Here is a 12,538-nt window from a genome sequence, read left to right on the forward strand (position 1 = left end):
ATTACACTTCCGGATTAAAATGCAAGACCAATGATAACGCTATGAATACATTCTGAGCGTTTTCACGATGAGCGCATGTTACTTCAACATCAATTATAAAACAATACAAACAGAAACGAAGTACAAACAAATAATTAAAAGATAGAAACACGTAGAGGAAACCATTTCAGACTTTATTAAAGCTGCTTTGCATTTTACTTACAAGACAGAATTACATATTTACAAATATACACAGATATGTCTCATTATAACATCTTCATATTGACACCATACTCGGTAGATACAGTAGGAAAATAACAACAGTGATTCGCTGCAATGTGCTGCATAAAGAGAAACTTTAAAAATATATATATATATGTATATATAAGCCCTCTCTTTTCTTCTCTCCGGCCTCTGAGTCGAAAAGTTGAAGGAAAGAAAAGGAAAAAGGAGTACTTTTTGCCTGTCCTGTCCTAAAACACTGACAAGTTTAGTGCCCGTGTCAGCTTTCACAGGAGGGCAAAAAATAAAATAAAAACAGAAACAAAACAAAAACTCTCATTTAATGCAACAGTGTGTCAAAAATTCTTATCTTTCAAAAATGAACGAGGGCAGAGCTGACGTGCGACAGAGTAATGATACACGACCCCGGAAAAAACAAACAAACAAAAAAAAACACATACAACCCTCTGCATAATATTTATGCTCTCAAAGACGACGATGTGAGGTATAGTGGTCTGTACAGGTGTAACACACATTTCTTAGTTCGTACACAGCTCACACTGAACAACACAAAACCTCGGCCTTTTTCGAACAGGACTCCGTCGCGGTTCTAATGGCGAGCAGATGTGATTTTTGCGGCTGAGCGAACAGAGGCCTCGTCACCGAGCCAGCGGACAAACACACCGACGCACAGGTGGCACTGGCAATTTTTTTCTTTTTTTTTTTTACATTTACGCCCCACTGCTTTTGCTCACCATAGTCACACATTCAACACTGGAGACAGAGAAAGTGATTGTTGTTTTACAGTGCGCTCTGTGGAAAATAATAAGTAGAGATTGCAGAATGCAAAAGAAAAAGGAAGAAAAGAAGGAGGAGGAGAAAAACAAAAACAGGTCCTGGTGTTTACGGATGGGTGTCCCAGCAGCTGGTTGTCCGGTTGGGTGTGCCACCGACCAATCTGAATCAACATCCCCAGGCTAAGTTGCACCACCCCTACTGTGCAACACCACAAAAGTCAGACATGTAACAAATTTAATTTAAAAAATGCAAAAAGTGTGTATTGCACCACGTTGCGACGATGACTCAGCTACATTCATGATTCAAAATTGTTAAAAAAAAAAAAAAAAAAAAAAGGCAAACAAACAAAATGGAATTACCGAATAAATATTGCTCTTGGAGCCGGCGCTGCAAGCATAATGAAAAGCTGCAACTGTCACATGCCTGAGCGGGGCTGGGAGTGCGGGGCGGGGGAGACAAAGCCTGCTATTGTTGCAGCACCGCTGACCAAAGATAGGTGAGCGCAGTCGCCGGCACACAAAAAAACTGGATTTAAAACCCAGAGCAGAGCTTTCAAATCGGAACAATTCAGCCAAAAGGGAAATAATGTCGCACCCGCCAAGTGACTCCAGTTCACCAGAACAATTGGGAAACTGGGATTTCTTTTAGGACGCCATACAGACATTAATACGGCAACGTGTGAGCAACTGCTGCCAAGTGTATCGTCACCTCACAGTTTCTGGGTTTGTGACATGCCACAGGTATGCTGTCTCACCTGCGCACCCGGCTGCTCAGCTTCCTGGAAGTTGAATCCAAGACATACAAGATCAAAGGAAAAAATAAATTAATAAAAATCTTTAAAAAGCAGAAAAAAGCTCCAGTTTTCTGCTCAGGAAATTCGCTGGGTAAGCGAAAGAAACGCAATGGCCACCAGGTGGTGCTGTTCCAACTATTACAAATTAGCGCCCAGGCTCTCTGCTCCTAGCCTTGAACGTCGCCCACTCAGAGATATTACCGGGAGCGTTTTGCTTTTCTTTTCTTTTCTTGCGCCCCTGCTTGCAGCCAGCTGCCAGTTTTCACAGTGTACGTTTAATGTCCGACACCAGAGGCCACATGTCGCAGGAAATACCGTAGTATCAACTCCCCTCACGCCCCCGCCTGCGGTTTTCACGGCAAAAAATGTGTAGCCAGGTTGCCAGAGGCCTCGGCTTTCGACCGGGTGGATGCAGCCGGCGGCTGGTGTGATAGTGCAGGTACTGAGAGTCCGCTTTTATGCTACATAGTACGGCGGGTTCAACAAAAAAACAGAGCTTTTCTTGAGCCTGACAGGAGGGGATGACAAGACGTGTGTGTATCTTTGGGGTACGACGGCGGAACAGTTTTAGACGTAATACTGCAGCTATGCTGGTACTTACAATATTCAAATATCGCAAATACAAGAGACGGGAAACAACACGGAGGTGGTGATGATGGATGGATGGCTTCATCCTCCTGTGAGGCTCAGGGAGGGGGGAGGCTCCTGGTAAACCCCACCTGCTGGAGGGTTCAGGGCTTGATGTCGGAGTAGCTGGTGTAGGTCTCGCTGCAGCTGGACGAAGTGCTGAGGTTCCCAGAGACGCTCCCATCTGGCAGGGCAAAAGCAGATTGGAAAGTTTCCCAGGACGTCCGGCACGGAATCATAAAGCTCCAAATATTAGTTTGGTTGGTCTTATTGACGGCAGTGCGTGACCAATCAGTGTCCCTTTTAGCTGTGACCAAAACCAGGAAGCAACTACTACGAGCTGCAGGTTGGAATTGCTGACTGTGCACCTTTAAAGAGGTTCTTTTATGAAAATTTGATTTTTTACAGCTCTTTTACATGCTCTTTTTTTTGTTTGTTTTTTTGCATTACTGGCATGCCACCTGCAACACATCAATTATGAAAAAAAAATTTAAACTTGGTCATTTCCACGTGGGTGGATCCAGAGAAGGAAAAGATGGGTGGCTTCTTTGACCAATAAAACCTTGTTTATTGTTGGAAGTCGATCATCAACATTTGTTTACTCAATGTGACCTTAGCACAACCTATTTTAAACGTTTAATTTAGGCGCTTTTCATGCCTCAGTGTGCCAATTGGATAAGTGAGTGTCCACGAGGAGGAATTTCATTGTAGCAGTTTGATAAATTTGTTTTAATTGCTCATTTAAAGGCAACCAGAAAAAAAAAGGTAAGGGATAAAATTCTCCTTAAAATATTATACGTAATCCCTGAGAAACATACCTGAGCTGCTGAGCGACTGGGAGGATTTGGACTCGGAGATGAGGCTGAGGAGGTTTGCCGCCGGCACCCAGCCCTCCTTGCTGCTGCGCAGGTTCTTCACAAACCTGCACCAGTGGAAACACACAGGGGCATTTTTAAGCCCTCGTAGGAGCTACTCTGCATCGATTACAGCTTCGGGAAATTCTGAAATGCGTTTTGCATTTTCAGGCTGGTTTGGAGTGAAAGATTCAAGACTCAGGATCGGAATTTCGAGGAGTGTCTCAGCTTTCACAATGGAAAAAATAGAAATGTACATGGAAAAGAAATATAACGCACATAAGTACGAAAAAATAAAGAATGTCAAAGATATATAACGTCAGAAATGAAATAATTCCCGGTCTCATATTGCAATGAAAAGAAATACTTCAGTGTAACACTGCACTCTATGTGTAGTGCATGACTATGGCCCACCACTAGAGGTCTGTCAAACTTTAAAGCAGGCATGACCAAACTAGGACCAAGGGGCCATATGCATGAAGCTCACCACTGTCCCTCCTCCGCCTCTCTGATCAGCTGGACAACGTCTCCGCTCTTGACGGACAGCTCCTGAGGCCCCGCCTTCTCGCAGTCGGCCACCACCGTGTACTTCCCGGGAGCCTGCGAGGAGAGGAAGACGGTCAGCCATCAGGCGATCGGCAGCCGGACGCCACCGCGAGACCACGTGGCGAACTCCGAGAGCTCACCAGCTTCCTCCCCGACTCGTCCTCGGGGTCGGAGTTCAGGGGCTCCTCGCCGCTGGAGTAGCCGTCGTTCTCCTCCGAGGCGTCCACCGAGAGAGAGGCCTTGTTCCAGCCTGTTGGCGGAGGGAGGAGACGGTCAGCGACTCCTTACAGGAATGTTTTGGCGAGGTGCAGAAAAGCGCAGAGTCGGACTCCCACGAATGCATCCAAAAATGCCCCCAGAGCTTTAAGGTCCTTACACACCAGAAGTGAATTTGCCAGGCGAATAATTCATTTAAAACCTCTTGAAGCCGATGCGACCTTCCACACCGGCAGCAAATTTCCATGGAGCAAAAAAGCAGGCTGTTGTTTTTTTCGCTCTTGTGGCGAATTTTGCGGAGGCGAAAAGGTGAACGGCTAGACCTCTGACCAATCAAAATGATGCTGGCGTCTCGATGACGTCTCATCAAAACTTTTCAGATCCAGTTTGTTCTCTTCCTCTGCAAACATGGAGTCAGCTGATGAAGCAGTCCTTCAAATTGTCCTATGGACATTCTGAAGTACTGGCGGAATTTCAAGAACTTCTATCGTGTTTCTTTTTGTATTCAACCATCACCAGGACATCATCATTTGAGGACGTCGTCAACTCCATTGTTTCTCCTTCGGCGCCAAAGAAAGAGCGCCAAACTGTACTTGCTTGGCGAATTTTATAGGCATATTCGCTTCGCGCTAGGTGTACAGGAAAAATTCACTGCCAAAAAATTTGCATTTTCGCGTGATTTATTTGCGTCGTTTCGCCTATTGTCCGGTGTGTAAGGACCTTTAGATTCAGATTTATGGAGATGAGATGTCAAATGCCACATAAGAAAGAGAGAGTCGCATCGCCAACGTTTGGTCCACTAGAAATCCTTCACAACCCCGAAGGAAACCCTGGTAGAAGCCATCAGGGAGGCAGGGAAGCTGTGTGCTAACCGGGTTAAACCGTGATCGGAGTCTCAGAGAATCATCTTTCACCACGCATGGTAGATGCCAATTTCCTTTAGCCGGAACACCCAGGTGAGAAAAGGAAGAAAGCGGTTGATTTTCGGGGGGGTAAAAAGATTCATTTTCAAACCAAACGAACAAAAACAAAAAATGATTGAAATCTCCATCATGATTGTTTTGATTGAGATCCACCTCGCTCGGAGGAGGCGGGGCCAAAGTACGGAGCTCAAAGCGTGCGAGGCCGCTCGGACGCTCAAGTCAGCTCACCTACAATCAACCACGGCCGCCGCATAATTCACAGCTCTGACCCCTAGTGGCCGTCCCTCACAGCGGCCGCGTACCTTGCCGCTTGCTCTGTAACAGACTGGACTTTGTGCTCATCCATGTGACCCGGCTCAGAGCGACGGGGGGAGTCGGCTCTGGAGTCGGTTGGGGGGGGGCACCAAACAGCCAGCAAGTCAGTTAAAAAAAAAAGGAAAAAGAGGTTTGAGCTCTTGTCCTGCAGTGGTGCAACGAGTTTAGCAGCCGCCTGGTCGGAAAGTGAGGTTAGCGCAGCAGGAACGTTGAACTTATCACACACAGTTGGCTGGAAGTCATGCAGTGACGCCAGAAGATGGAAGAGAATGGAGACATGTTAACAAATCACAGGTGAGCCATGTTTTCTGTATTAAGGCTCCAACAAAAGACTAAAAAAGTGGCTAAATGTCCAACATCGCCAACTGTTTGGTGACAATGATGATGATGATGATGATGATGATGATGACCTGTGAGCATAGGCATGTCTTTCACTGCCAAAGTAGAGTTTTGGAAAACTTCTGATTGGTCTAAATTTCAGAAAACAAAACAAAACAAGAATGCTAAATGATGCTAAACTGAAGCTATCACAGGGCTGGGCAAACTTGGTGACTGGTGGGGCTGCAATGGGTTCTAAAATGTGACAGAGGGGCCAAAGCAGCAGCAAATGGATGGTGTTTTGGTGACCCACCTCATAGGAGGAAAAAATATATTACGGGATATGTAGAAAACATGTACTTTAACATCAATTGAAAATGAACGAAAGCAAAGTTGCATCAAAATCAGTGTCTTTGTAGCTCTTTTTTAAATGACTCTTAAAACATAAAAAAAAAGGATGAAATACAGCTATTCTATGACTTACTGACTACTAATATAATATAATTATAAAGCTAAACGGGCTGTACTTTGCCCACGCCTGAGTTATCATCGCCGCACCGGGATTGTGCGACTGACTCTCATCAACAGTGAGACACGCGATGATGATGAAGATGGGACGACAGCCGATGGCCTCGACGTCGCTGACAGGGGAAACACTGACAAACGATGTACCTTTGAAGCCAAACGGCGTCGGGTCGCTCTTGACCGAGTGGCGTTTGGAGCCGTGCTCGGGACTCATCGCCGAGCCTGGCCGACCGATGGGGATTGGGAGAGTAAAGAAGAGGAGGAGGAGGAAGAGGAAGAGAGGAAGGTAAGAGGGACTTGAAGTGAACTGTGGGATCTCGTCTCATTCGTAGGAAACAACCAGCAGCTGACACGTAGCTTTTTTTTTTTTTCTACTAATAATCAACGACGTCCAGGTGTCAGCGAACGCGTCGCGTTACCTTTGGGACTCTTGAGGTTGCTGAAGCCCTGCAAAGTAAAACGCTTTTTAGCCACCGAGGACCTGTCGGCGGTGGGGCTGGTCACCGGCTCCTCTGGAAGAACCAACGCGTGTGTGAAATGGGGGGGGGAGAGGCCGTGTAGGGGGGCAGGGCGGGGGGGATAAAAAGGAAGTAAAAAACAAAAGTTGGCCGGATGGAGGGGAGAGGAAGAGGGTGATGAAGAGAGGCAGAGAAACCTTTCTTTTAGTCAGAGCTCGTGCCAGCACTTCTCTGTCTGCGTGTCTGCGCTCGCATCGGCCACTCACCTTTGACCTTGGCCGCACTCGTGTCGGCGGCAGCAGCTGCAGGGGTGGGGAGGGCAGGGGCGGGGCTGGCGCCGGGCTCCGCCCTCTTCTCCTCCTGCTTCTTCTGGCTCTTCTGGCTGCGGAACGGGCTGCGGAGAGCGAGGGGGGGGGGGGGCGTTAGGACTTGGTGCACTTGTTCTTGCTACTCCAAGGCTTGAATGGTTGCACGTTCATTGAATGACATTATTATTATTAGTTAATTGGTTTATTGTTGTTATTTAATTATTATTATTATCATTGTTTATTATCAGCCTGTGGAAAAAGGTTACCATTAAAATTTAAGTCAGAAGGTTGCAAATAAAAAAGAGGCATATGAGATTTATTTACACTTTTATGTATTTTGATGTCTTTTTTTTTATTTGAAATTCAATTTTGCATGTGTGCATTATAAAGTGATTTATTGCATAGCACTAATATTTGCTTTGTTGCATATTCAGTGTTGAAGCAAAACTGGTTTGGGTCCATATAAAAAGGTTCACTGTTCTATCTGGAGGGAGATTTTTTTTTCAATAATTATCAATGTTGGACCCCGACTTTGTCCAAGTTTTCAAATTTGGCCCCACTGTGTGTTTGAGTTTGACATCCCTGTCTTATAACAACTGGATACTGGACTGGCAATTATGACAGGCCAGCAATGACGGAAATACAAAAAGAAACACCTGTAAAACAGCTGACAGCACGACATGCGGTTCATTATAAATCTTTCTATTGCAGAATTTGAAGTCATGGTATTTTAGTCTTTCAAAAACGATGTAAGGGTCAGAAAAGAATGAAAGTTTATTCCCAGCATGACGACATCAGCTACTTCTGACGTATCACGGGAGTTCCATACGCCATGATGGTGTGATGAAGTGTGCACGCTCTATGGGACTGCATAGTGCTGAAGCCCAAACCTTATCCAGCATATGCGCTCATGGAGCAGCTCCACTGAAATGAATGGGCCGCCATGTTGGATCCCAGGGGGTCTTGACACTGACCTGAGGGAGACGGCGGGACTCTGGGGAAGCGGCTCGGAGCTCTTCTGCTGGCTGGCGTCCCGGCAGGCCTGCAGCTGCTGGGTCAGAACTTTACGGATCTCGCTCACCCAGCACGTTTTGATCTCTGGCGTCGGAGCCTGTGAAGGGATGGGGGGGCGGGGGGGTGGGGGGGGGAGAACGACAGTCAGATCCAAGAAGAAGAAGGAGAAGAAGAAGAGGAAGAAGAAGAAGCTTTACCTGCACGATGAAGACCTCGTCCCTGGAGTTGCACCAGATCTCAAACTTCTTGTTGTCCCCCTTGGCGTTCTCCGTGATGCCCACCGCACTCATCTAGAAAGACAATGAACAAATACAATGAATAGAACAAATCCATAAGACTGGTGGAGTCACAGGACCCACATTTCTTTCCTTATCATGAAGTCGTGACCAAAATTTATCCTCCTCTTCCCCACCCCCAGCCGTCTTAATATCAATGGGAAGACGTACGGTAGATACAACAGTAACAACAATAACAGTGTGAAAATGTTAATTTTGTCTTCATTGAAGAAGCCTTCTTCTTCTGAGGAAGACTGGAGTCACAGTCAAAGCTGTCATGCATCCCAACTTATTTGTCCGAACAAAGGAAAATAAGAGTAACAGCAACAGCAGCAGTGGTGGGGAGTCTTACGCTGAGCGAGTGCTTGAAGCTGTAGGACGGCGCCTTCTCGTAGCCCTCGCCGCTCTCCTCCCTCCGCTTGCAGAAGAGCAGCGCTTTCTCATGCAGGAAGAGGTGCCGCTGCATGGGCTTGAAGCGGGCCAGGTCCTTCACCTTGGCGTGGCCCTTCTTGTGCTCCGTCCACACGCTGAAGGAGCCCTGCATCAGCAGGCGGCCCAGCTCCGATAGGTTGCCCTGGAGGTGGGGGGAGGGGGAGGTGAGGAGGGGTGAGGGGGAGCAGGAGCCAGTCAGACAAAAACATTGCGAAGGGACGCGAACCCCCGAGTCTCGCCCGCCGCCCCGCCCACCTCGTATCCCGTGATGGCGATGAGGTGCATGGAGTCGTTCACGGCTTTCAGGATCCCCAGGATGGAGGTGAGCGCCTCCTGCAGGTCGTTGCAGCCGTCGCAACCCTTGCTGTACTTCAACAGTTCCTAAACGAAGAAGAGAACAAATGAATAAAGCAGAAGTTCAGAGGAAGGTCTTTTTAAGCAGCATTCGCGAGACCATTAGAGATCCCGACCTTGAGCAGCAGCTGGTACTTGGTGATTCTCTGGACGGGTTTGAGGAGGTAGGAGTCCAAACCAAGTTTGTGTTCCAGTTTCTTCTGGCATTCCTGGTTGACAAAAGAAAAAAAAGTGAACATTGGGGGCTTAACAAGCTCCGGGAGAGATTCAAAGAAGAGGAAGGGAAGGAGGGATGGCCCACCTGGAAGAAGGCACAGTCGGAGCACTGCCTCCACAAGCTCTCAGAGCGAGGTTTGTTCTGGCAGTAGGCCTCGTAGATCTGCAGGTCCTTCATCTGCAGAGGAGAAGAAGAAGAAGGAGAAGAAGAATTTTCAACTGTGTGCAATTGATGTTGATGGCAGGAGGAAGAGAAGGTGGAGGAGGTGGTGGAGGTGGTGGTGGAGGAGGTGGAGGTGCTCACCCTCTCTAAAAAGCAGCGGCCCACGAGCTCTGGGCAGTCGGTGTGCGCTTCCAGCTCCTTCAGGAACGTCCTGGTTGGGAAGGCGGGACAGGCAGTGATTGTTAAAAAACAAACAAACAAACAAACAAACAAACAATGAACGCTCTCGTTCTGCGTTACCTCTTGTGAAACTGGTAGATCTCGGGCATGTTGCCAAACAGCACGTCCTTCTTGCTGAGGAGGTGGCTCGGGATGAGGTGAGCCATGGCCGGGTTGTCCATCTCTGCCGCGTAGCCCTGCAAAAATGGTGCGTTAAGGTCGTTACAATTTCACAATTGAAGGTTTAACCCAGAAAACTCCAGAGACAAACCAAAACACCTGAAAGGCGTTGAGGGAAAATCCCACAGGACATGTGCAAATGTAGCGAAAATATTTTCGGAGTAAAATAGTATCTGTGAGTACTGTGATAGTTGAAAACATTTATTCCAAACATCTCTGCATTATTACTTGCAACCAAGATGGGTTTAGGTCGGAACTTCATCTCCGTTTCTCGCCATTTGTGAGATGAGTGGGGCCCTGTCACAGGGCCCTGGGAGCCACTAGAGGGCTCCAGTGCCTCATCACTGTCTTGTGTGTTTTTTTTTATTTTATTTTATTTAATTGACCTTCATTTACACAGGTTAAAAGGTCCATTGTGACCCAGGATCTCATTTATAAGATGGGCCTGTTTGAAAATAGACAGAGGCCGTAAGCGGCCGTGGTCAGTGTTGATGCAGAGTAATATCACAATCACTGGACTTCACCCTCAGGCGGAGTCGTCATTTCTGTCAGTGGCTCAATGACTGTACACGTGGAAGGGCGGAGCTTCCACTGCGGAAATGTAAAGGCCAAAGTGGAGGTGTCAAAAAAAAAAAAGAAGAAATGCATTCTGCTCTACTTCCAGCAGGGGACCTGTCTGTCAGTGGCTGCGTTTCCATGACAGCTTTTTTTTCGCGAAATAAAAGCGATATTTCTAAAATTTCAACAAAGTACAATTGCGATTTGTTTCCATTGAATGGTGTGAAGCGGATAAGTCGCAATTCTTGTCAAATCTCGTCCAGCCAGACCCCTCTTTGAAGAGGATAGAGGCACAAAATGTCTTGAATCTTATAAATCTGCATTTCAATGTTGTTTGTTGTCAAGAATGGTTGTTATATTTTTCTCTTTGATTACTTGTAAAAAAAACATTCCATCTCCTCCTCCGTCTAAACATAACGCGCCATTTTCACTTGAAGTGAACTGGTCACGTGACCCAGTACGTCACGTCCGCTGACGTGTAAATGCGAGAAAAAAAAAGTGTTTCCATGACACTTTTGCGATATTCTTCGATATGGATGCGTCTGAAAAACCACCTCATGAGAACGTCCAAACCATTAAGCGATATTTGAGAGCTTTTTCCAAGTTTAGGTGTTTCCATGACCAGTTCTACTGCAATATTTAGGTTTTGCGCAATTCTAGGGGTCATAGAAACGCAGCCAATGTTTGGCCCCAATATGAGAGGTTATCATGACAGTAGTGGAAGGGATTTGGAATCGTCCGACCCCCGACCCCCGACCCTTACCTCCAGCACGCAGAGAAGCTCCTCCACGTACGCCCTCTCCGTCTCCAGCAGCTCGTTCATCACGTGGCTGAAAGCAGATGCGCGTCGTCAGCCTCAGCGACGACCACCAGGGGGAGACAGTTTAAAAGTTTCAAAGAAGGTTCTTACCGCCGAAGCACCGCCAGGTTTTCCTCTTCCTCTGAGAGGGATGCGTGCCTGGTGCCGCCGTTGTGCAGGGGAGACTCGGGCTGAGCGAGCAAAACACAACAGCGCTCTCAGTGAGCGGTTTTGACGTTTTCATTGTCCTAAGAACCCAGAGCGGAAGTGTGCAGCACACTCACCTTTTTGCAGATGGCGCTGTCGGCGGAGAATCTTCTTTCTTTCCTCTGTTGATCTAAAAGGGTGCAGAGAAATAAGAAGGGGTGAGCTGAACCAAGAAAGACACATAGACTGCCGTTCAAAGGTTTGAGGTCACTGACTCATTCCTGCACTGAAGTAGTGATATGTGTTCTGTCTTACTGGGGGAGGACAGCGGGGACTTGACTTCGGGTCTCGGTGCGACGGGCTGCACCGGTCTGGTCTGCTTGGCCGCCAGCTTCTTCAGACTGACGCGTCTCTTCTCAAACATCTCCTGCACCGAGCTCTGCTTCTGGAAGACCTTCTCGATCTGGTCCTGGTTGGACAAGCGACACAGCCAAGGTCACGACCTTGGAGAGCTACGAAGAAGCTTTGAAAGCATTTTTTTTTTTTGCCGTTTTTCCGCTGACCCTGAGCTGAGCCGTGAGCATCGCCTCGTACTGGCAGAGGACGCCGCCGCGGTCGGCGAGCGTGTGCGCCGGCGCCGTGTCCAGGTAGCGCTCCAGCTCCTGCAGCGCCGCCTCGGCCCCCTCCTGGGACTGGCAGCGGTCTACGGGCTGGCTGGCCAGCAGGAAGATGCCCTCTTCGCACCAGTGCGATGCCTGGAGAAGAGGGAGAGCACAACGACTGAGCGCTTCCTAAAGCGTAGGGGGCGCCAGAGTATGGCGTCGCCCGCCCCTACCCCACCCCACCCCACCTACCTTCTCCAGGGCGTGGTGGAGCTCCATGGCTCGGAGCAGCAGGCACTTCTTGCTCCTCAGGGTGGCGCTGATGTCCTCGCAGGCCGCCCTCAGCTCGCTGCACTTTGGCCGGATGGAGTCCTCGGCGTAGTGGGAGCTCTCAATCAGCTTGTCGCCCTCGCAGGCCAGGGACAGCGCGCGGTCCAGCACGTCCTATCAGAACACAGGACGCGGAATAAGCTCCGCCCAGAATGCTTTCGGATCACGTTGCGTTGGCTTTAAAGGTCCAGTGTGTATTTAGGATTTATTTATTGATAAAAGCTGAACATGCTGCCCATAAATACATTGATGTAAGTGTATAATCACTGTGCAATGACAGTAATTTGGAAGCCTTGGAACAGTTCTCACATATATATATATATATAAGAATATACATTCCTGAAATACAGGGCTTCCTTAAATATTT

General features: G+C 47.9%; 1 protein-coding gene across 11 annotated transcripts in view; it reads right to left on the minus strand.

Moving 5' to 3' along the window:
- Positions 1-152: 152 nt before the first annotated feature.
- Positions 153-12,538, minus strand: part of LOC142882819 (guanine nucleotide exchange factor DBS-like) — a 45,158-nt gene continuing 32,772 nt past the window's right edge. For 8 of the 11 annotated variants that reach the window (XM_076017496.1, XM_076017495.1, XM_076017494.1 and 5 more), the window contains 21 exons: positions 12,094-12,285; positions 11,803-11,994; positions 11,555-11,708; positions 11,377-11,429; positions 11,204-11,283; positions 11,057-11,123; positions 9,637-9,752; positions 9,478-9,547; positions 9,259-9,351; positions 9,074-9,166; positions 8,859-8,984; positions 8,524-8,745; positions 8,094-8,186; positions 7,857-7,993; positions 6,841-6,968; positions 6,536-6,628; positions 6,264-6,338; positions 3,960-4,069; positions 3,761-3,873; positions 3,238-3,341; positions 153-2,603 (listed from right to left, as the gene is read on the minus strand). In XM_076017496.1, coding sequence (XP_075873611.1) covers positions 2,524-2,603; positions 3,238-3,341; positions 3,761-3,873; positions 3,960-4,069; positions 6,264-6,338; positions 6,536-6,628; positions 6,841-6,968; positions 7,857-7,993; positions 8,094-8,186; positions 8,524-8,745; positions 8,859-8,984; positions 9,074-9,166; positions 9,259-9,351; positions 9,478-9,547; positions 9,637-9,752; positions 11,057-11,123; positions 11,204-11,283; positions 11,377-11,429; positions 11,555-11,708; positions 11,803-11,994; positions 12,094-12,285 — 2,391 coding nt within the window. In that variant the 3' untranslated portion in view covers positions 153-2,523. Of the gene's footprint in view, positions 2,604-3,237; positions 3,342-3,760; positions 3,874-3,959; positions 4,070-5,186; positions 5,339-6,263; positions 6,339-6,535; positions 6,629-6,840; positions 6,969-7,856; positions 7,994-8,093; positions 8,187-8,523; positions 8,746-8,858; positions 8,985-9,073; positions 9,167-9,258; positions 9,352-9,477; positions 9,548-9,636; positions 9,753-11,056; positions 11,124-11,203; positions 11,284-11,376; positions 11,430-11,554; positions 11,709-11,802; positions 11,995-12,093; positions 12,286-12,538 lie in introns of those variants that run through there. The other 3 variants (XM_076017497.1, XM_076017498.1, XR_012925975.1) reach the window with 3 other exon arrangements.

Source organism: Nelusetta ayraudi, unplaced genomic scaffold (genome assembly GCF_046127955.1).
Source record: "Nelusetta ayraudi isolate G7.1 ecotype Tasmania unplaced genomic scaffold, CSIRO-AGI_Nayr_v1 ptg000006l, whole genome shotgun sequence".
Classification (NCBI taxonomy): domain Eukaryota; kingdom Metazoa; phylum Chordata; class Actinopteri; order Tetraodontiformes; family Monacanthidae; genus Nelusetta; species Nelusetta ayraudi.